The 25,054-nt window shown below is 43.5% G+C and overlaps 1 protein-coding gene across 1 annotated transcript in view; it reads left to right on the top strand.

The window, feature by feature from the left end:
• The first annotated feature begins 1,054 nt into the window (after positions 1 to 1,054).
• Positions 1,055 to 25,054, top strand: part of si:dkey-288a3.2 (protein phosphatase 1 regulatory subunit 37) — a 207,461-nt gene continuing 183,461 nt past the window's right edge. Inside the window, exons 1-2 of the mRNA XM_055640097.1 lie at positions 1,055 to 1,448; positions 12,410 to 12,507. Coding sequence (XP_055496072.1) covers positions 1,232 to 1,448; positions 12,410 to 12,507 — 315 coding nt within the window. The 5' untranslated portion in view covers positions 1,055 to 1,231. The remainder of the gene's footprint in view (positions 1,449 to 12,409; positions 12,508 to 25,054) is intronic.

Genomic DNA, 25,054 nt, shown 5'->3' with positions numbered 1-25,054 from the left:
AGCTTGTGACACCAGCTTGTATATGTTTAGTTTAGAGATACAGCGTGGAGAGAAGCCCTTCACCACTGAGCCTGTGACAATCTACAATCACTAATTCAATGTTATCTCAGTTTTGCATCCTACACACTAAGGACAATTTACAGAAGACAATTAACCTACAAACCGGCATGACTTTGGAATGTGGGAGGAAACCAGAGCACCCAGAGAAAACCCACGCGGTCACAATGGGAACGTTCAAACTCCATACAGACAGCACCCATAGTAAAGATTGAACCCGGGTCTCTGTGCTGTAAGGCAGCTACTCTACTGCTGTGCTAACATGCTGCCTGTAGGTGGATTCATATTTTGTTTTCCTTGTATTCTTTCAGATGAAGTCGCATTTCTCAATAAAACCTTATTGTAATGAGTCGACTCGAACACACAACAAGATAGAACACACGTTCATTAAATCTACATACAGCAAGGATCTGCAGACATCTCTGAGCTGCTACTCATTCTAACTAGCATATGCAGGCACTTGATAATATGAAGCACATAATAGGCGGAGTCGCTACTAACAAGCACTATAATGGCTAGTATGAAATAGCCAATCTACAGTTATGAAGTTTACGAGTCAAGTCAAGAGTAAAGAGTGCTTAATTGTCATACGCACTGGGAACTAAACAATGACATTCTTATTGGTAATAACTTTACAGGCACATTAACACAACACCCGAACTATTAAACATACAAAATGAATAATACAACATATGGTCCATACTACTAGGATAAGCAGACCATAATAGAGCAAGGGATGGCGTGTTCTCGCGTCAACGTGTCTGGATCGAGTTGTTGGTGGAGTGGGCAGCTGGACGCCCTGCACCACCCTGGGACTCAAGTGGACCAGGCGCTGCCTTAAACTAGCTTCAGACTCAGACGTAAAACTAATTGACCTGGGACATTCTACGTTTTGTCTCCCTCCCCTTTTGAATAATGGTGCCGCACTGGCTGTTTTCTAATCTAGTGAAACGCTCCCAGCTCTCGAGAGTTTTGGAGCATCGCCTATTTCACTCACCTCTTCTGTTGAGGCCATCTCCGGTGCACATAAAGGGGAAGGTGTGGAGCCTCACAGACAACTCAGTTCACCTGCTTCAGATTGATTTTAAATTATTAAAGAGAAGCAAAGGTATCACATGGAGAGTGCGGTGAAACTAGAGAGTGCCTGGCTGTGTTTTTTTTCCCTCATCAGACCATGAGCAATGAAATGAGCGCAGCAGAAGATGTCCATGTTGAAGATCGTCAAGCTCCCGTGCAGTTGGACAGCATGGGTGTCAAAGATGACTGCACCGGGCAACAAGAGAGAAGCCCAAACAGCAAGTGGAAAATTAAATCTAAAAAGCGGGTCTCGTTCCCTTCGGGAGAGGAGATTGTGTCGGGGTCAGTGGAGCCCTTGAATCCGTGGAAAGCTGGTAAGTACAGCACCCCTACCATACTAAGACTTTCGACTAAAATTGCATCAACCTTTACCAAACACCTCCAGTTGCAGCAAATGAGATTTGAATCCTCACCAACTTTTATTTGTATGGAAAGATGCAAAGTGCTGGAGTAACTCAGCGGGCTCAGGCAGCAACTCTGGAGAAAATGGAAAGGGGGACGTTTGGGGTCAGGACCCTTCAGAGTGAGGCCACACACAAACTGGAGGAACAGCAGCTCATATATCACTTGCGTATCTTACAGCCCAGCGCTGTGAATGTTGAATTCTCTAATTTTAAGTAACTTCTGTTAACACTCCTCTCCCCATTTAAGTCACATTGGTTGTTTAACCAGTTCCACAGTTTGCAAAAATGTATCCCTCTTGAGATCACACCTTTCCTAGCCAACAATTGGCCTACCGGAGCACCTCCCTGCCTGAGGTCATCTGTTGCCGGCCCTGATTTGGCCTGATCTTTTGTTGCCTCAAATTTGTTCTTTTCTCCCTAACCCCCACTCCTCACCCCATTTTCAGACTGAAGAAGGGTCCTGACCTGAAATGTCACCGATCCTTTTTCTCCAGAGCTGCTGCCTGACCCAATTTTGGACCCCATATCTGAGGGAGGATCTAGGAGGGTTTGTATGAGAATGATCCCAGGAATGAGTGGGAACCGAGATGAGAAAAAGATTTTTCACACAGAGAGTGGTGAATCTCTGGAATTCTCTGCCACAGAAAGTAGTTGAGGCCAGTTCATTAGCTATATTTAAGAGGGAGTTAGATGTGGCCCTTGTGGCTAAAGGGATTAGGGGGTATGGAGAGAAGGCAGGTACGGGATACTGAGCTGGATGATCAGCCATGATCATATTGAATGGCGGTGCAGGCTCGAAGGGCTGAATGGCCTACTCCTGTACCTAATTTCTATGTTTCTATGTTAACATATGATGAGTGTTTGACGGCACTGGGCCTCTTCTCGCTGACGTTTAGAACAATGGGGGGGGGGACCTCATTGAAACGTACCAAATAGTAAAAGGCCTGGATAGAGTGGATGTGGAGAGGATGTTTCCACTAATGGGTGAGTCTAGGACCAGATGTCATAGCCTCAGAATTAAAGGATGTTCCTTTAGGAAAAATGTTCCCCATGTTGGGGGAGTCCAGAACCAGAGGTCACAGTTTAAAAATAAGGGGTAGGCCATTTAGGATTGAGATGAGGAAAAACTTTTTCACCCAGAGAGTTGTGAATCTGTGGCATTCTCTGCAACAGAAGCCAGTGGAGGCCAATTCACTGGACATTTTCAAGAGAGAGTTAGATTTAGCTCTTAGACCTAATGGAATCAAGGGATATTGGGAAAATGCAGGAACGGGGTACTGATTTTGGATCATCAACTATGATCATATTGGATGGCTGTGCTGGCTCGAAGGGCCGAATGACCTACTCCACCTATTTTCTATGTTTATATGTTTCTATGAAGGAGATGAGGGGGAATGTCTTTAGTCAGAGGGTGGTGCATCTGTGGAATTCATTGCCACAGAAGGCTGTGGAGGCCAAGTCAATGGATATTTTAATGCTGGATTAACTTGTGTCTATCAAGGGAAACAGTGACGGGGTTGGGCCCGTGTGGATTTGAGGCACAGGGTCTGCGTTGATTTTTATTGAATATTCTCCAACATGTTGTTTTCTAATCTTACTCCAATATGCATGGATACAACAAACACGTCTGCAATTATCAGACATTACTACTATAGTGAACATGTCATCTTAGAAAGGCAAAGTGCTTGATTATGTTGCAGATAGTTTCTTCACAGCTCAAGGAAACATAGTACAAATAAAGTACTAGGGCGGCACAATACCACAGCAAGTAGAGGCACTGACTTACAGTGCCAGAGACCCAGGTTCAATCCTGACCAAGGGTGCTATCTCAATGGAGTTTACATGTTTTCATTATGGTCATGAAGTATTCAAGAGAGAGTTAGATTTAGCTCTTAGGGCTAACGGAATCAAGGGATATGTATAAACGGGTCCTTTTCACAATGGCAGGCAGTGACTAGTGGGGTACCGCAAGGCTCAGTGCTGGGACCCCAGCTATTTACACTATATATTAATGATCTGGATGAGGGAATTGAAGGCAATATCTCCAAGTTTGCAGATGACACTAAGTTGGGGGGCAGTGTTAGCTGTGAGGAGGATGCTAGGAGACTGCAAGGTGACTTGGATAGGTGGGTGAGTGGGCAAATGTTTGGCAGATGCAGTATAATGTGGATAAATGTGAGGTTATCCATTTTGGTGGCAAAAACGGGAAAGCAGACTATTATCTAAATGGTGGCTGATTGGGAAAGGGGGAGATGCAGCGAGACCTGGGTGTCATGGTACACCAGTCATTGAAGGTAGGCATGCAGGTGCAGCAGGCAGTAAAGAAAGCGAATGGTATGTTAGCTTTCATTGCAAAAGGATTTGAGTATAGGAGCAGGGAGGTTCTACTGCAGTTGTACAGGGTCTTGGGTGAGACCACACCTGGAGTATTGCGTACAGTTTTGGTCTCCAAATCTGAGGAAGGACATTATTGCCATAGAGGGAGTGCAGAGACGGTTCACCAGACTGATTCCTGGGATGTCAGGACTGTCTTATAAGAAAGACTGGATAGACTTGGTTTATACTCTCTAGAATTTAGGAGATTGAGAGGGGATCTTATAGAAACTTACAAAATTCTTAAGGGGTGGACAGGCTAGATGCAGGAAGATTGTTCCCGATGTTGGGGAAGTCCAGGACAAGGGGTCAGAGCTTAAGGATAAGGGGGAAATCCTTTAAAACCGAGATGAGAAGATCTTTTTTCACACAGAGAGTGGTGAATCTCTGGAACTCTCTGCCACAGAGGGTAGTTGAGGCCAGTTCATTGGCTATATTTAAGAGGGAGTTAGATGTGCCCCTTGTGGCTAAGGGGATCAGGGGGTATGGAGAGAAGGCAGGTACGGGATACTGAGTTGGATGATCAGCCATGATCATATTGAATGGCGGTGCAGGCTCGAAGGGCCGAATGGCCTACTCCTGCACCTAATTTCTATGTTTCTATGTTTCTATGTATGGGGAGACAGCAGGTATGGGGTACTGATTTTGAATGATCAGCCACGATCAAATTGAATGATAGTGCTGGCCTGAAGGGCTGAATGGCCTACTCCTGCACCTATTTTCTATGTTTCTATCTTTATGGTTTCCATCAGGTGCTATGGTTCTCCCCCTCCCCTCACATGCCAAAGGCGAGCGGGTTGGTTGGTTAAAAACCCCACTGTAAATTGCTCCTTATGTGTAGATGAGAGGTAGAATCGGACAATATGGAAAGAATAAAGATTAGATTATTGTCAACTTAGTCAAAATGGGTGGTTGATGATCAGTGCGGACCTGTTTCCATGCAGTATATATCTAACAAAAGTGAAACACCATCATTACACATCTAAACTCATGTTCCAAAACTGTATTCATTATGACAAGGCTTTTGTCGTCGTCTTTTGACGTGGGACGTTGCGGACTCAACCCGAAGAAGTGGGGCTTCTCGGACTCTGACAAGTACAACTGTGGAGAGGTACAGACAATGGCCCACCTACTGACTTGCGGCGGAGAGGCATGCACTGTGGACGATCTCCGCAGCGGCACAGATGCGGCACTGGCTGTGGCAAAGCGATGGCCAACACACGAGCGAGCGTTTATTTCAAGGGATTAATTATTTTGGTGCAGAGTAAATAATGTATCTGATCAGAAAAATTTTAGTTTAGTTTAGTTTACTTTAGAGATATGCGCGGACACAGGCCCTTTGGCCCACCGAGGCCAGCGATCCCCATTATTCTAGTACACACTACACTCCAGGGACAATTTACAAATTTTACCAAAAACCAAATAACCTACAAACCTGTATGTCTTTAGAGTGTGGGAGGAAACTGGAACACCCGGCGAAAACCTACGTGCTCACTGGAAGAACGTACAAACTCCGTACAGATAGCTCCCATAGTGAGGGTCGAACCCGTATCTCTGGCTCTGTAAGGCAGCAACTCTGCCGCTGCGCCACCGTGCCACCCTAATGTTGATTGTTTTTATTGTCAGATAACAACATATATTGATAGAGTGCAAGCCTTTAGTACTCACTTTGCAAAACATAATTATGAAGTATTTAGACATATGGTAAAACAGTAATGTGAGCTGTTGGAATGCTACACGCCGACACACTGAAAAATTATGAAACACAAAATGATTTGAAAATTAAAATCAACCTTACGCATCAAGTTCTTCTGTGTATCACCCAGATACACTAAACTCTCACTTGGGACATGATAAATAAATATTATAATGATGCTTGAATATTCAAAGCAAGATTTTTTGCTTTGGCAGTTAGCACCAATTTAGGTTTTTGATCAAGTAATGCAAAATAATTGTGAGACTGCAGCAAATTATACAAAATCCATATAAATGATTTTGACTAAATTGAAAGGTATAGCGAGTTCACTAATTTTCCCTTTAGCTGCTAAACTCTTCCAAAATATTGTCATATAAATCATTCTTTGCTGTTTGTATGTTTCATTGTTGACTAAGCCTGAGCGATCCCTTTACATATTTATTGTTAATTTTCTTCTGCAATTCTTTCTCCCCTTCTATTCCAGTGACAGATCGTTACATTGCTGGGTATATTGTTAACCCTCCAATGTCTTAACCCCGTGGTTCTTTATCATGACTGAGCCTCGCTAAGCGTGAATATGCCTGCTCAATCCTCCATGTATTTATTTCCAGAACAAGTCACTGAATAGCCACGTGGAGTAAGGATCATTGTTAATTTGAATCATATGGTCATAGGGTCATCCAGCAAGAACCAGGCCCTTCACTCAATGGGTCCTTGCTGGTGATGAAGTTCTTATCTGCACTAATCCCATTTACCACACTTCACCTGTAACCTTTTTATGCATTGGCAATTCAAATGCTCATCTAAGTCACTCATGTAGTATGTTCCAGTTTCGAACCACCCTGTGGGTGAAAAGATTTTTCTGCCACTTTCCTCCAAAGGTCTTCTTTCTTCCCATAAACCTTTGCCCTTTAGATACTCTGGTATGGGGAAATATTTTCTACTATCTATGTGTAAGAAGGAGCTGCAGATGCTGGTTTAAACCGAAGATAGACACAAAACGCTGGAGTAACTCAGCGGGACTGGCAGCATCTCTGGAGAGAAGGAATGGGTGACGTTTCGGGTCGAGACCCTTCTATTTCCTACTATCTATGCCCCTTATAATTCTGTGTGACCTTATTATGGCCCCTACTCTCTTTCACTCTAGGGAAACCAAACCCAGACTATCCAGTCTCTCCCCACAACCAAGAGGCTCCAGCCCAGGCAATAAACAGGCAAATCTCCCCAGCCCCCTCTCCTGTTCATTCACCTCCATCCTACGACGTGAGACCAGAACTGTTTGCACTGCAGCATTGGCCAAACCAATGTTTTATAACCAATGTCCTCTCCTCATTAGCCCAGGGATTTTTCAGTCATGTATTGAACTCCACACTCTTCCCATTCAGTCCCTCCTGCATTGATCTAAGTTGAGCAAGAATCAAGAATCTATCTCTGCCTTAAATATATCCATTGACTTGACCTATGCAGCCTTCTATTCCACAGATTCACCACCCTCTGACTAAAGAAATGTCTCCTCATCTCCTTCCTAAAATAATATCCTTTAATTCTGAGTATGATTTCTAGTTCTAGGTTCTCCCACTAGTGGAAACATCCCCCACATCCACTCTATCCAAGCCTTTCACTGTTTAAATGACAGAATGCAGCAGATTATCCTCTGAATCAAATCGTTGAGGTGAAAGACTGGAGAATATTTGGCAGTGACACTCCGTAACCAAAGTGGAAGAGAAAATCTGTTCCCCAATGTTGACTTCCTTCGTGTCCTTGATGAGTTGTAAGAAATGTTACATTTTGTACAATGTGTGGAGCATACAGGGATTCAAGACACACAAACTCTTGACACAATGCTGAATAGCTTTGGCACTTAGGTTTTCCAGCTCTATGGTGTATGAAGCAAATTTGTAGCAAGCATTACATAGTTTAGAAATTAAATAATTCAGAAAATTAATCAAAAACCAATTCCCTTAAATTATTCATTTATAAATCTTCATATTTATTAATTTAGTAATGCACTCAAATGAAATCGCAAATCAATGTATTAATTGATAAATATGCATATTTGTAAATTAATTTCTAGATTAATGCAATTCCCACTACAGCCTATTCCCATTATAATCTTTCAGTTATAAGTCTGCTTTTGTGGAAGACTATTGGAGCTTATCCCTCAGTCTTTCTTCTCATGACACATTTTCTCAATATGTTATGGAACATTTACTGTGGCATCGTAATGTGAAACATCCTTGATTCCCAAAACAAAAGGCATTCTTCCAGTGGCCACAGAAATCTGTCTGATTCATTGCTCAAAGTTTTATTTAACTTCCTTTAATAACTGAGGCAGAAGTTCCTTGAGATGGAAACACAGAACTCTTTATTTACAACTGTTCCCAGGCAACAACAGTCATAAATTATTAAAGAAAAGAAACAGTATCATGTTTCGGGCTAAAGGGAACTTCAAACCAAATCATTCCATTCACACGCCGCATCTCAGTTTTCTCATAAAATATATTTCTAAATTAAATGTATAATTAAGATTGTGGTCCCCTTGTGAGTGCATAATGTACTGCAATGAAAGGAATTACTCCAATGCTGGGCTTTACAGTAACTCCTCTTGATAGGATTGTTAATGTAACAATATAATCAGGGTATGTTATAAAAGTAATGGACTAATTAGGCTGTGGCAGTAATCTGCTGCACCAGAGATTTGCAATACTTCTCTCTCATATTGAAATCAATAGGAATAGTAAATATGTACAATGTACAACAGCATGTGGCATTGCTAGTTCGCTGTAGCTTAATTTCCAAAGTCCTTCACATGTAATCCATATCAGATCAAGAACAACTTGTTGTTACACTTTTTCCATTGTCATTTTTAATCACAGACTTCACTTTTAAACATGGGATTTTACCATATTTATATACAAAGTGCCAACAAGGTGTGTGTGTGTGTGTGTGTGTGTGTGTGTGTGTGTGTGTGTGTGTGTGTGTGTGTGTGTGTGTGTGTGTGTGTGTGTGTGTGTGTGTGTGTGTGTGTGTGTGTGTGTGTGTGTGTGTGTGTGTGTGTGTGTGTGTGTGTGTGTGTGTGTGTGTGTGTGTGTGTGTGTGTGTGTGTGTGTGTGTGTGTGTGTGTGTGTGTGTGTGTGTGTGTGTGTGTGTGTGTGTGACAAACAGCACACCAAAGAGACACAACTGTGTATGAGTCTGAAGAAGGGTCTCGACCTGAAACCTAAAAGATTTCCCCCTTATCCTTAAACTGTGAAACCTTGTTCCCGATGTTGGGGAAGTCCAGAACAAGGAGTCACAGTTTAAGGATAAGGGGGAAATCTTTTAGGACCGAGATGAGAAAAAGATTTTTCACAGAGAGTGGTGAATCTCTGGAATTCTCTGCCACAGAAGATAGTTGAGGCCAGTTCATTGGCTATATTTAAGAGGGAGTTAGATGTCGCCCTTGTGGCTAAAGGGATCAGGCGGTATGGAGAGAAGACAGGTACAGAATACTGAGTTGGATGATCAGCCATGATCATATTGAATGGCGGTGCAGGCTCGAAGGGCCGAATGGCCTACTCCTGCACCTATTTTCTATGTTTCTATGAAACGTTACCTATTCCTTTTCTCCAGAGATGCCGCCTGACCCGCTGAGTTACTCCAGCATTTTGTGTCTATCTTCATTATATATATTTATAGAAGATAAAGAAGATGGATCCTTTCATCAAACCATTCTATTAGAATCTCCGCAAACATGACAAAAATGGAATTTCAACCCACAAAAAATGCTGTTCTGCATATAATACTCTCCAAATGACTGTGAAATGAAATCTGTGTTGGACCACTGCTGTGTGTGCTGGTTTTGTTTTGATAATTCTGCCCATTCAGGTGGTAGCATTACCCTGCCTATAAATAGAAGATCCTTTTGCCAAAAAACTGTCAACTAGGAGTTATTCCAGCTCGCTTCTTGGGGGTGAATATACCTGCGAATGGATTAATTGAAACAGTTCCATCTTTTCACATGAACAAGTTGTATTTATATTGCAGTTTTAGTGTTGTTCCAAAAATAGTATTCCACTCCACTGTGATGCTGAAGTTGTGAGGCAAAGCAAAGAAACTATCTCAATTTTCCCAAGATAGTCACAAAATGCCGGAGTAACTCAGCGGGACAGGCAGCATCTCTGGAGAGAATGCATGGTCGACGATGGGTGAAAACGTCACCCATTCCTTCTCTCCAGAGATGCCGCCTGTCCCGCTGAGTTACTGCAGCATGTTGTGTCTATCGTCGGTTTAAGCCAGCATCTGCAGTTCCTTCCTACAGCTTATCAATGTTCCTATTGGAGGCAGTCTCATTCTGTTTGAGATCGATAATCAATGCCACCAAAGGCAGTGTCAAATCAAGAGTTGAAACATCTTGATTGATTAATACTTTAATATAACATGTGAAACTCTTTGTTTTGCATGCCATACACAAGGTGTGCAAAGAGTTGTCACGTAAAAGGCGCTGATAAAATTACAGAATTCAATGTAGTCCACAATGGTCCTACTTTGTTCTCCTCAGCTCCCCCACACTGGGAACCTGTTTGTTCTTGGCAGCCTGTCCTCGACCGACCTCCAGCATTCACTCCGTCTGTCCGTCCGACCTCCTTTTTTAGCAAAGGTGCACTTGACCATTTAAAAAGTGCGTAAATCAGTACTTTAATGTTTTGGGTCAAATACTACAAGATGGAATTAAATATGTATGAGTGACATTATCACATTTGATCAATTTAAAACCTGCCGAAGCAAAACACTTAGTTGCTGGAAAGTACTCATTTATCCAGCAGTATCAGAGGAGAGAGAAAGAGAGTTAATATTTTAACCCATGGATAGCCTTATATTGGAACTGGTGACTGGCAAAAGTTAGAGATAAATAGTAGTTTTAAGATGCAAAGTGGAGAGGAAAGAAAACAACTCAAAGATCTGTGAAACAGTGAAAGGCAGGTTTAGTTTAGTTTTGTTTATTGTCACGTGTACCGAGGTACAGTGAAAAGCTTTTGTTTGTGTGTTACCCAGTCTGCAGAAGACAATGCCTGATTACAATCGAGCCATTTACAGTGTGGATTGTGATGATGCGTGGCAAGTGCTAGTTGTGGAACAAGTAAAGAAAATATCCATTTTCATTTCAACTCATCTTTTATAAAATCTTAAATCCTGTTTACCATCTCAGATTTTCTAGTTTTGATTAAACAATAACTCTTTCTCTCAAACCAGATGCAGTCTGGCCTGTAGACCTTTTCCAGTATTTGCTGTTTTTTTGTACACTTTTCAAACCTCTTTGGAATATTTAAAAAATCTTTATAGAACATACAGGCACTCAGGCCCATGATGTCTGTGCTGATCACAATGCCAATTTAAATTAATCCCTTTTGCATGCACGTGATCCATATCTCTCCATTCACTGCATATTGATGCGCCTATATAAAAATCCTCTTAGTTGCCACTATTGTATCTACTTCCAGCATCACCCCTGGCAGCACGTTCCAGGCACCCACCCTAGGGTTGCCAACTGTCCCTTATTAGCTGGGATATCCCATATGTTGAGCTAAACTGGTTTGTCACCATATGGGACCGCCCTTGTCCCGTATTTGACTGCTACTACTAGGGTCGAGGGGACTGTCGGGTCGCAGCGCCGCGTCCGGCCCCGCCTCACCCGTCCCGACATAGTGCAGCCCATGGAGTGCAGTAGCAGCAGCAGCAGCGCCTCGCCTGTGGCCCCGTCGGTCGGCAGTCCAGCCAGCTGTCCGACCTTCGGACCTTCGCTTACTGCCGACACCACCACCCTCCTTCTCACCGATCATCGGTTCCCAGATGGATGGGGTGCCGGCCCCCGGGCTAAAACTCCTCAGTTGGCCCGCCGGCTGGGCTTTGTGTGCAGTCCAGCACCCGGGCCAACTCATCATTCAGCCAGCCACGGCCGAGTCGGTCAATGAATTCCCGTCGGGAATTTCTCTCTTATTTTGACCTTTTGTCCCTTATTTAGGAGTGAGAAAGTTGACAAACCTACCCACCACTCTCTGTGTAGGAAACTTCCTTCCCCCCCCCCCCATAATTCTTTTGAACTGTCCCTCTCTCACCTTGAAGCTATCACCTCCAGAGATCCCCTACGCTTTCTCCAGAGATAGCTATAACTTTTTCCAACCTGGGAAAAAATATTTTGGCTGCCCACTCTAACTATACTTCTTGTTATTTGATAAACTTCTATCAAGTCACCCCTCAGTCTCTGGTGCTCCAGAGAAAACAATCCAAGTTTGTCTGAAGAAGGGTCCCGAACCAAAACGTCACCTATCCACTTTCTCCAGAGATGTTGCCTGACCCACTGAGTTATTCCAGCAAGTTGAATGTGTGCACGTTTGTCAAATCTCTTCTTATACTCAAACCCCTCCAATACAGGCAGCATCCTGGAGAATCAGTTGCTGACCAAAGAGCCATCAAGTTGTTTAGTTCAGTTTTAGCTTGGAGATACAGCACAGAAAGAGGCCCTTCGGCCCACCAGGTCCACGTCGACCACTCATTAACACTATCCTACACACACTAGGGACAATTTTACATTCATACCAAACCAATTAACCTACAAACCCGCACGTCTTTGGAATGTGGGAGGAAACCAAAGATGTTAGAGAAAGCCCATGCAGGTCACAAGGAGAACATACAAACTCCGTACAAACAAGTACCCGTAGTCAGGATCGAACCCGGGTCTCTGGAGCTGCAAGGCAGCAACTCTACCACTGTGCCACCATGCTGCATGAGAATATTAATCTCTTTTTTTTTTGTTTTGCTTCAGATGCCTGTGTTACAGTGGAAGAAATCATCACATCTTACAACCTAAGCTGCAAGAAGCTCAATGTGCAGCCTATCCACAATCTGTTGACACAGTTGCAGGTAACTTCTGACAATTTACTCCACATCTTGCTCCATCAGGGATCATGAACCGTATTGAGGAAGAGGTCAACAGGAACCACCTTCGCCACTTTTGATGACCAGGTTATGACCAGGCCACATTTAGAGTATTGTGTTCAGTTATCGGGCACCGTGTTATAGGAAAGATGTTGTCAAGCTGGAAAGAGTACAGAGAAGATTTACGAGCTTGTTGCCAGGACTAGAGGGTCTGAGCTAAAGGCAGAGGTTGAGTAGACACTTCTATTCCTTGAAGTGCAGTAGGATGAGGGGTGATTTTGTAGAGGTGTATAAGATCATGAGAGGAATTGATCGGGTAGATGCACAGAGTCACTTGCCCAAAGTAGGTGCATCAAGAACAAGAGAACATTGGTTTAAGGTGAAGGGGAAAAGAACTAATAGGAATCTGAGAGGTAACTTTTTCACACATAGGGTGGTGGATGTATGGAACAAGCTGCCAGAGGAGGTAGTTGAGGCTGGGACTATCCCAACATTTAAGAAGCAGTTAGACAGGCCCATGGATACGACAGGTTTGGAGGGATATGGACCAAATGCTGGCAGGTGGGACTAGTGTAGCTGGGACATGTTGGTCTGTGTGGGCAAGTTGAGCCAAAGGGCCTGTTTCCACACTCTATCATTGTATGACTCTATGACTCTATTAAGTCAAGAGTGTTTTATTGTCATGTGTCCCAGACAGAACAATGAAATTCTTACTTGCTGCAGCACAACAGAATATGTAAACATAATAAATAATATAACGAAAACTCAGAAAAAACAGGACAAACAATAATAATAATAATAATAATAGTCTATTGTAGTTCAGAGCTTATGAGGTTGTAGTGTTTAATAGTGTTTAAGAAGGAACTGCAGATGCTGGAGAATCGAAGGTACACAAAAAAACTGGAGAAACTCAGCGGGTGCAGCAACATCTATGGAGCGAAGGAAATAGGCAACGTTTCGGGCCGAAACCCTTCTTCAGACTGAAGACCATCGGTCTGAAGAAGGGTTTCGGCCCGAAACGTTGCCTATTTCCTTCGCTCCATAGATGCTGCTGCACCCGCTGAGTTTCCCCAGCTTTTTTGTGTACCTTTGTAGTGTTTAATAGCCTGATGGTTGTAGGGAAGAAGCTGTTCCTGAACCTGGACATTCAAGTTCTCAGGCTCCTGTACCTTCTTCCCAATGGCAATGGTGAGATGAGTGTGTGGCCAGGATGGTGCGAGTCTTTGATGATGTTGGCTGCCTTTTTGAGGCAGCGACTACGATACGACTCTATTTAAACTGTTGCTTTTGAATTTTGTGGCAAGAGTATGGTTATGATGTTAGTTTCAATGGACGTTGCATTCCATGACCACTTTGTTCCCAAGCCTATGATCATTTTAAACTGTCTCGCGATCTGAGCGTCTCTGATAACAGATAATTGTCCCCTGGTTCTGGAGTCATCTGTCTCCACTGATAATCCAACCACATTAATCTGTGGTAATCTTTCCATACATGTAAACAACAATATTTTACTTTGGATACAAGAAACTGCAGATGCTAGTTAAAAAAAGGCCAACATAAAGTGCTGAAGTAAGTCAATGGGTCAGGCAGCATCTCCAGAGAAAATGAATAGTTGGAATTTCAGGACGGGATCCTTTTATATTTTACGTGGGAGAAGAATTTTGCCTCCTGGATTCCACAACCTTCAAGCACATCCTTCCTACATCTCCCCTCTCAAACTTCTAAACTCAAGTGAATTTAAACCTAATTGACTTAACCTCTCTTCATGTATCAGTCCTGCCATCTCAGAAGTCAGTCTGGTCAACCTCCACTGATCTCCCTCCTTTCCTCAGATAAGGAGACCAAAACTGCACACCCTACACAAGATGTAGTCTCACCAAGGCCTTGTATAATTGCATCCTTGCTCCTGCACCCGAACCCTCTCACTATGAAGGTCAGCATACGATTTAACTTCTTAATTGCTTGCCACATCTGCACGCTTACTTTCAACATCTGACGTATAAGAACACGCAGGCCTCATTGCAATGATCTATCATCATTCAGATAGTAATCTGCACGCCTGTGATTGGGATAGAAGTAGATAACCTCACATTTATTCATATTTTAACACAACTCCATTGCACTGTGGGGTAGAAATGCAAACACGTGGAGCCTCAGTGAACTGCTGGATCAAGTTAAGCTCCAAACTCTCATTCCATCCCTTCTTTCTGCATTTTGTTACTTTTACTACCTCCACACTTACCTAGGTATGGAATAGAATTATATTAAGTATTTGGTTCAAGTTGGGCCAGCCAAACCAGTTCAGTGCTTCACATATTTTAGAAAGTTTTGTTTAGTTTAGAGAGTGTTGGAGTGTTTTGCCCTCCCGGCAATACAGCATAGAATGGGTTCACACTGCACGTTTAGAGAGGTCATAAGATCATAAGTGATAGCAGTAGAATTATGCCATTCGGCCCATCAAGTCTGCTCCGCCATTCAATCATGGTTGATCTACCTCTCCCTCCTAACCCCATTCACCTGCTTTATCCCCATTGCCCCTGACACAAAGATGAGGATTGAACCCATGTCAATGACGCAGTGAGGCAGCAACTCTCAGGGTAATAGCATTTTCAGTATTGGATAGGAAAACATGGCAAGACCTGGGCTGAAGTTTGGTTTGGTTTGGTAGAGTTGTGTGTTGCATGTTCAGTCTTAAATTTACACTGTATTTTCATTGAACGTTTCTTGCCCTACGATCATCGGGATTAGCTCCCTGACATGATCATTCAACAATTACACCAGATAACTCTTTAATCAATAAAGAAGGGTCTTGACCCGAAACATCACCCATTCCTTCTCTCCAGAAATGCTGCATGTCCCGCTGAGTTGCTCCAGCATTTTGTGTCTAACTCTTTAATCAAGATGCCTTCCCTGGGATGGATACTGCAGACCCATCCCCACCCTCTCCACTTGATTACAATTATGTCTTAATAGTCATCAGTGCCTAAATCTGTCTTGGTGATAGACACAAAGTGCTGAGGTAACTCAGCGGGTCAGGCAACATCTCTGGAGATAAGGAATAGGGTCGAGACCTTCCTTCAGATATCAACCATCTCAGATAATCTTAAAATATATACCTCCAACCTGCTATTTGAGGATCTGCACAAGAATACATTTACACTTTCTATCCAATTATGAAAGAATTCAGACAACGAAGCAATAAACTAACAAAATAACAAAGGACAAAGGACATTTATTGTCATACACCAATTGGTGTAGTGAAATTTGAGTTGCCATTTGCAGCACACCAATAAAAATAACACAAAACATTAAAGAATTTAACATTAAACATAAAAAAAACATCCTCCCACAATGGTTCCCACTGTGGGGGAAGGCAACAAAGTCCTGTCCTCTTCCTCTTGTTCACCCCCTGGTCAGGCCTGTTGAGGTCTCCGCAGTCGCCGCGATGGCGGCCCGATGTTTTCAGGCCCTCTCGCCGGATGATGGAGGTCTGGCGTCGGGAGAACACTCTCAGCGGCTTGGAGTGCCCGGCTGCTTCCTCCCTGGAGACCGCGGCTCCCGAAGTCCACAGGCCGCGCTGGTCGGCGCTCCGATACTGGCGATCTCGGTGAAAGATCCCAGGCTCCGCGGTGTTTAAACCCTGGAGTTTGTTTATTGTTTATTGTTTATTAGCTCAAATTATTGTTAACACCAGGTATAATTAAACATTGAGCATGCAAATAATTAAATGCCAATAGAAAAATATATATATAAGAAGGAATTATAAAGTGGTGCGACATCAGGGATAAGGTACAATACTTTATCTCTAGCTGATTTTAAAACGAAGTGCACTGGACCAAAAAGGAATAGGGTCGAGACCTTCCTTCAGATATCAACCATCTCAGATAATCTTAAAATATATACCTCCATTGCTATTTGAAGGATCTGCACAAGAATGCATTTACACTTTCTATCCAATGCGAAAGAATTCAGACAACGAAGCAAAACTAACAAAGGTGTGCATAGGACAAAGGACATTTATTGTCCAGCACACCAATTGGTGTAGTGAAATTTGAGTTGCCATTTGCAGCGCCACCAATAAAAATAAGCCTAAACCATTAAAGATTTAACATTCAACATAAAAAAAACATCCTCCCACATGGTTCCCACTGTGGGGGAAGGCAGCAAAGCCCTGTCCTCTTCCTCTTGTTCACCCTGTGGTCGGGCCTGTTGAGGTCTCCGCAGTCGCCGCGATGGCGGCCCGATGTTTTCAGGCCCTCTCGCCGGATGATGGAGGTCTGGCGTCGGGAGAACACTCTCAGCGGCTTGGAGTGCCCGGCTGCTTCCTCTCTGGAGACCGCGGCTCCCGAAGTCCACAGGCCGCGCTGGTCGGCGCTCCGATACTGGCGATCTCTGTGAAAGATCCCAGGCTCCGCGGTGTTTAAACCCGGAGTTTGTTTATTGTTTATTGTTTATTAGCTCAAATTATTGTTAACACCAGGTATAATTAAACATTGAGCATGCAAATAATTAAATGCCAATAGAAAAATATATATATAAGAAGGAATTATAAAGTGGTGCGACGTCAGGGATAAGGCACAATACTTTATCTCTAGCTGATTTTAAACATACCTGAGAATAGTTGAGAATACTTGAGTCAGAGTATAGAAGTGAGATCAACCGACTGACCAAATGGTGCCACCACAACAACCTGGCTCTCAACAGCAGTAAAACCAAGGAGCTGATTGTGGACTTTGGAAGGGGAAGGATGAGGACCCACAATGCTGTTTATATCAATGGTGGAGAGGGTCAAAAACGTCAAATTCCTGGGTGTGCATATTTCCGAATACCTTTCCTGGAGCCAGCACCCTGATGCAATTATAAAGACGGCACATCAGCGCCTCCACTTCCTGAGAAGCCTACGGAGATTCGGCATGTCAAAGAGGATTCTCTTGAACATCTACAGGTGCACAGTAGAGAGCATACTAACTGACTGCATCATAATAATAATAATACATTATACATATGGGCGTCTTTCAAGGACTCTGAAGGACACCTTACAAAATTTAGTAAGCAGATTACAAAACATGTACATCAACAATACCCAATTCAGAGAGAGAGCAGCGGCAGCTAATCGCGCCAGCGTTCACTCTCCCTTCCAGCAGCCATCTTGGAAATGGAACAATCAAAACACATTTTAACATTGAACATCCACCAGAGTGACTCCTACACACTCACAGTGGTGGAAGGCAAAATAAAGTTCAAGTCCTTCCCCTAGATCTTCCTCGGTCGTGGGCCTCGAGCCCCCGTTGATGGGACGATCTTGACTCCCGTAGCCAGCGTTCAGGCCCTCCGCGTCGAGGCGCTCCACTCCCGCATCGGGGGGATGTCAGCTCCCCCGCGCCGGGCGATCGTATCTCACGTCGGGGCTAGTCGAGCCCTCTCCGCGGCGTTGGAGCACCCGACTCGGCCTCACCCGAGACTGCGAGCCCTTGATGTTAAAGTCTGCGGTGGTCACGGTGGGAGCGATCCCAGGCAAGCGACCTGCTCCGATGTTAAATCCGCGCCCTGGGGTGGGGGTCACGACAGTCCGAGGAGGCTTCCAGCTCCAGCGATTGTAGGCCGCAGCACCCGGAGAATGTGATCCGAAAATTGATCACATCTCCGGGAAGGTAAGAACATGAAAAAAAGTTTCCCCCACTCCCCTCCCCCCACATAAAACACATAACTATTATTATCATTGCACTATATTTGTTAATTTACTGAGTATGTGTGCCTGCGTATATATATATATATACATACAGTATATACACACCAAACATTTTTTCTCTGTTATGTACTAAGTTTACACATTCTGTTGTGCTGCAGCAAGCAAGAATTTAATTGTTTCTGGGACATATGACAATAAACCATTCTTGACTCTTGACTGAGTTGATATCAGTCGGTGAAGTTGATTTAGGATGAACTTTTTAAAGGGCCAACAATTGAACAGAGTTCACATCCTTCATGAGCGATGATGAGTGAATTGCTTGCATTGCCTTCCTCTGGGAAGAAAGTGTAAGCCCTTTAAGACATCAGGTTGCTATCCATTCTTCTTGGATCCTCTGCTCTTGGGAAAACTCGCTTAAACACTGACAGATGTAGATGGATTCACTTCTTTAAATCCCCATGACCTCTGAAAAACTGTGCTTCCAAGTGGTGTACTTATATTTGTCTATGAAATGGGTTTTAATTTAATTTATAATTTTATCGTAGATAATTTCTTTCTTAATTAAGAAATCTAGTTTAATGTTTCACCCTACCATGTGATAAAGAACTTCCATTATAAAGTCCACAACAGGAACTGCTCAACCAAGCCTGTAACTTAACTCAGAACCAAGGGATGACAAGTGAAGGCAAATAACTAAGTATTGAATTTCAGTGTTAAAAGTTAAACTGCATATGTTCAATTTCCTAGGAAATGTAACTTTAATTCTTTATGTGGATGTAGTTTAGTTTAGTTTATAGATAGAACGTGAAAACGGGCCCTTCAGCCCACTGAGTCCACACTGACTTGCGATCACCCTGCATTAGTTCTATCCGACACTCTAGGGACAATTTTTTACAGAAGTTAATTAACTTACAAACTGCATGTCTTTGGAATGTGGGATAAAACCCACATGGTCCAAACTCTGTACAGAGAGTACCATAGTCAGGATCAAAACAAGTCTCTGGCGCTGTACAGGAACTCTATCATTACTGTGTTGTCTACTGTACAGAGAGCACCCACTATCTCCAGGACTCGACCTACAAACATCGACCTCATTGGACCCTTAAGTCTCCTGTATCTGCACACTGTGCTGTATATAGAAAGAAACATAGAAATTAGCAACCATTCGGCCATTCAATTTCAAAACTGTGTTGTCTATCCCGTATCTGCCCCCATATGATCCCTAGATCTCTAACTCTCAATATAGCCAATTTCTAATTCAAATTCTGTGGCCCACAGTATCTCCAATATTCCTACGGTTTTATCTTCAATGGACTGTGAGCTGGGGATACCTACAAACATCGACCTCATTGGAGACGTTCAGACTATCCTTAATCGGACTTTACTGGAGTTTATCTTGCACTATTGCCATTATCCTGTATCTGCACACTGTGGACAGCTTATATAGTCTTTTCACTGGCTGGATAGCACGCAACACAAAAAACCTTTCACTGTACCTCGGTACACATGTCAATAATAAACTGGTAAACTAAACTAAACTAAACTAAACCGGAAGGTGAATTATATTCAATGAAATCAATGAAAAAATACATTGCGGGGAGATAAAAATGCTGGAGGAACTCAGCGGGTGAGGCAGCATCTCCAATCTGAAGAAGGGTCTCGAACCGAAATGTCGCCTATTTCGTCTCTCCATAGATGCTGCCTCACCTGCTGAGTTCCTCCAGCATTTTTATCTACCTTCGATTTTTCCATCATCTGCAGTTCTTTCTGAAACAAAAAACAAATTGTGGTCTTTTTTAACATGAAGCAACTTTAGAAAATGCTAGAAAAACCGTAATAACAACCATAATATTTCTTTCTGAAGACACATATATCATTGGCAACTGCAGCATTAATTATTAATCCCGAACTGCCCCGGAACTGATGAGGATATTAAGAGTCAGCAACGTTTAGTCGGCCTGGAGTCATAGATAGGCATCAGATTTGATCCACCCCTGAAGATGATTAGTGAATCAGATGGGGCGCATGTGTGGCAATCTGGAACTAGCTACCCTTGACGATTCAAGGGTTTACTTTAAATTTCATATTTTTTATTAATTACTTTAATTTCAAATCCACTGCTGCCAATTCGGGATTTGAACTCACATCTCCAGGGCAACAATCCAGAAACCTGTCTGGAATTTAACTATTACGTTACCATAATCTGCAGCTAACAGTTACTTTGTGAGCAGTGGATGGCTTCTTAAATAATATTGGAGGTTGGGAGAGAGATCTAGTTCTTCCCAGTGTCGATCTCACCGGAAGGTTGAGTAAAGGGGCTGTCCCACTGTATGAGCTAATTCAAGAGGTGTCCTAAATTTAAAAAAAATCTAACTCGTGGTAAGTACGTAGAATGTACGTAGCGGGTACGTCGGAGCTCGGGACGTCTCTTAGCGTCTCGTAACACAAACGGCAGGTACTCGGGAAACGCGGTAAGCTTGGGAAGACTCTTGAAGATTTTTCAACATGTTGAAAAATGTCCACGAAAGCCCCGAGTACCTACGAGCGGCTATTACCGTAATTCTCCAAGTTCGAATCAGGGCAAACTCGGGAGAACTCTTGAATTAGCTCGTACAGTGGGATAGCCCCATAAGGCATTAGCTTCAGCTACAGAGCACACCACTGGAGCCTTGTTCTGCATCTGATTGACTCCACACCATGTTCATAAGTTCATAAGTGATAGGAGCAGAATTCAGCAATTTGGCCCATCAAGTCTACCCCGCCATTCAATCATGGCTGATCTACCTCCTAACCCCATTCTCCTACCTTCTTCCCCATAACCCCTGACACCCTTACTAATCAAGAATCTATCTATCTCTGCCTTAAAAAAATATCAATTGACTGGCCTCCACAGCCTTCTGTGGCAATGAATTCCACAGATTCACCACCCTCTGACTAAAAGAATTCCTCCTCATTTCGTCCTTTTATTCTGAGGCTGTGGCCTCTGGTCCGAGACTCTCCCACCAGTGGAAACGTCCTCTTCACATCCACTCTATCCAGACCTTTCGCTATTCGGTAGGTTGCAACGTGGTACCCCTTCAGGCAGACGTGCACAATCATGCATGCCTGATGCGGGACACCATTTTGGAACTCTGAGGGGGCTCAGAACCACCACAATGCATGCACCATTGATCCCAGCCTCACCCAGAGAGCCTTCAATAATGCAGCAATCTCTCTTTATTCAGATTGACTTGAAACCCCCTCATGCCATGTTCCAGCCCCCATTCCTTTGACCCCGTGGCAAGAGTGTTACCTCTGAGCCAAGGTGATACTTGCTGCAAGCAGGTTTAAATTAAAGAATTGATATTAATTCTAGCAGTGTGAAAATGCACAATACACTTACCAATTAGAATATATTTTTAATGTCACGATGTACCGAACGGTGTTTTGCATACCAATTCACGCTAGCAGAAAAATAACCGAGTTCAGTGATTTTATGCCTTTGAAACTCCTGGCATAAAACAAGAATTCAGGTCTGAACGGGTGGCCAGCTTTTCACACACCTATTACCAGGAAAACGTGTTTCAGGCACTTGTATTTGTTCTCTTTGTGAGAGTTCTTCTACACCTGTGTTCAGGTTTAATGGGAGTTCCAAGCCAATAGCAGTTTTCTCACTCCACAGTCTAATCAGTGCATTACTCAATGTATCAAGAAATGTTCACACTGTATTATATTATCTTAGAAGTGCTAATGAGGGAACCAGGCAATAACAGGCTAAGCACATGTAGTTAAAGAGTGAGATCTTTGGGGAGATAAAAAATAGTGGATAATGTAATAAGCGAAATGAGAAACAGTAAAGCTGCTGGGAGAGACAGTATTTCAAATGAAATTATACAGATTGCAGATTGAAGAGAAGTATTAACACCTTGTTTAATGAGATAATCAGGGCTGAAGTACTCACAGTGGAATTGAATATAAGTCACCTCCTTTTCTTCCTCTGTTTCAACTCCAGTTTTGCTCCACCTTTGCATCCTGCACGTTCAGTTGTCCTTTCTTTGATATTAATTGTTCAAGTGGCAAGATTGCAAGTGGGGGGGGCTTGGTGAGGTGAATTCATTTTGTGGTACGTTGACAATAATGGGGAAGGAACAATGGAGGACCCGGCATGGGGGGACCGCTGTGAGGGGGGGGGGGGAGGTTACTTTGTCACTTTGTAAGCACCCTTCATGTGGTGACTATTTGTATACCTTGGGCAAATTATTTCACTGTTGACTTGTCACAAGTGACAAAAAATATACATTCATTCATTCATTTTTCAATTGCATCGCTACGAGGCAAATTCATTTCACTGTACCTTAGTTGGTGCATGTGAAGAATAAATTTGTATTGTATTAAAATTCATTCCATTATGTACAAAGCAATTCAAATACACGGTATATGCCTGAGGTTGAAGCGAATAGGATTTAAACAGAAAATGCTCCAAACTCTCTGTTGGTCAGGCAGCATCTGTGGAAAGAGAAACAGAGTAAACTTTTCAGGTTATATACCCTTCGTCAGAACTGGGAAAGAGAGCAAATAAGTTATTTTTAATTTACTCTACTCTCTACATCTGAAGCCTAGTTTTCCAGTTTGCATGGCTAATGTAGAGTCGTTCACCATGAAAATCTTCCTTTGAGTTTTTAGTGTTAGAGATACAGTGCAGAAACAGGCCCTTCAGCCCACTGAGTCCACGCCGACTGGTGATCCCCGCACACTAACACTATCCTACACGCATTCGGGGCAATTTACAATTTTACAGAAGCCAATTAACCTTCAAACCTGTAGGTAGATTAAAATGCTGGAGAAACTCAGCGGGTGAGGCAGCAACTATGGAGTGAAGGAATGGGTGACACTTCTTCAGGCCTGTAAGTCTTTCAAAGACTTCAAACCTGTAGGTCTTTGGCGTGTGGGAGGAAAGCGAAGATCCTGGAGAAAACCCACGCAGGTCATGGGGAGAATGTACAAACTCCGTCCAGACAGCACCCGTAGTCAGGATCGTACACTGGTCCCTGGTGCTGTATGGCAGCAACCATGCCACCCCAATTTGGATGGTCATTTTGTGCATTCTGATTAAAAAGACTCCTCAGTCGACAAGTGTTTTCAGTACTCATTTGCTCCAAACTTTACACAAAGTGACATTGGCCTTTTTTAAAGGTACCAAGCAAATGAAAGCTGTTAGACACAAAAGGCTGAAGTAACTCAGCGGGACAGGCAGCATCCCTGGAGAGAAGGAATGGGTGATGTTTCGGGTCGAGACCTTTCTTCTCGACCCAGAACGTCACCCAGGAAGAAGGGGCTTGCCCCGAAACGTCACCCATTCCTTGTCCCGTGGAGTTACTCCAGCATTTTGTGTCTACCTTCGGTATAAACCAGCATCTGCAATTCCTTCCTACGCAAATGAAAGCCATTGGTGAGTATGCCTGCACAAATCTCCAGCTGTGAATGACTATACAAGTTTAAACCAGTGAACCTTCCCCATCATCATCACCACTTTGATAATTTTTTTCCCCACGTTTGAAGGTTTTTAAGAAGAACAAATGGAATTTCAATACAATCCCTAAAACACCTCAACCATCTCCTGTCACTTACCTCAACCCTGTGTCTGAACTAACCATGCATACTAACACTAGCCAATAAAAAGTGGGGACAACTACATTTCTACATCTCTATGGATCGAGCGAAGGAAATGTCATTCTTATATGTGAAAAAGAAAAGGAAGCCCGATCATATAATGATTAAACACTAGGACCAATAAGAAATGTTCATGGGCAGACAACTACAGGTTTTTCCTACATCCTCTGCTGCTTTAGCCATGGACGAGACCCAGGACAGAGAGGTCAGGTGGGAGGGGGAGTTGAAGTGGAGTTTAGCTAGGTTATAAATTTCGGCGAAACGACGCCCATCCGCTTGGTGCTCTCTGATCTGCTGAACTTACTGACGCAATAGATGAGAGTTGGAAGCCAGGTTATTCTATCCCCTATTTTATGCAAGAGGTTTGTGGGAATAAGCATAATTTCCAAGGACATCTCTCTGGACTGAAATCCATTGCCTGGACTTGTGGGAATCCTATAATGCATCCTGCTTTGGACTTGCTCCTTGGGCTTTGACAAAGCCATAGGTGAGATCTTTAATTCAATGATTCAATTATACATTATTGTCACATGTACCTGGGGACAGGGAAATGCCTAATTTTGCACACAACCTGGTGAAATCATACAGCAAATCTCACCAACGCAGTTCACAAATGTCGCCACATTTTGGCGCCAATGAAGTTAGAAAAGTTCACTGAACAGTCCTATCTACTGAAGATAGACACAAGAAGTTGGAGTAACTCAGTGCACCAGACCGCATCTCTGGAGAAAAGGAATAGGTGACGTTTCGGGTTGAGACCCTTCTTCCTATCTACTGGCTGCCGCCGCCCCCCCCCCCCCCCCCCCCCCAACCCTGCTGGGACCCCCCTCCCCCCCCCCCCACCCCAGCAAGGACCCCCACCCATTATTGTTGGTGCCCCCCACCCCCTGCCCCGCCAGGTCCCCAATAGTTCTCATTGCCCCCCCCCCCCCCCCCCCCACCTCCTCCCTGCTGGGATCCCATTGTGCTTGGTGGGCACCCCTGCCGGGTCCCCTTCATTCACAGCAGTCTTCCCCTCCATGGACATGCAATGCAAGTGAGCAAGATCCTCAAAGGACCTGCAAGACAGCCACTCTTTAATAAGAATCACGGCCAGCATTTATCTCAGTAGGTCCAAATGCTTAAATGATTAGTTTTGTATAGAAATGCAGCGTACGAACAGGCCCCTTGGCCCACCGGGTTCCACGCCGACCA

This window comes from Leucoraja erinacea, chromosome 9, assembly GCF_028641065.1.
Source record: "Leucoraja erinacea ecotype New England chromosome 9, Leri_hhj_1, whole genome shotgun sequence".
Classification (NCBI taxonomy): Eukaryota; Metazoa; Chordata; class Chondrichthyes; order Rajiformes; family Rajidae; genus Leucoraja; species Leucoraja erinaceus.
Note: the sequence above shows the minus strand (reverse complement) of the source record. Positions and strands in the feature narration are given on the sequence as shown.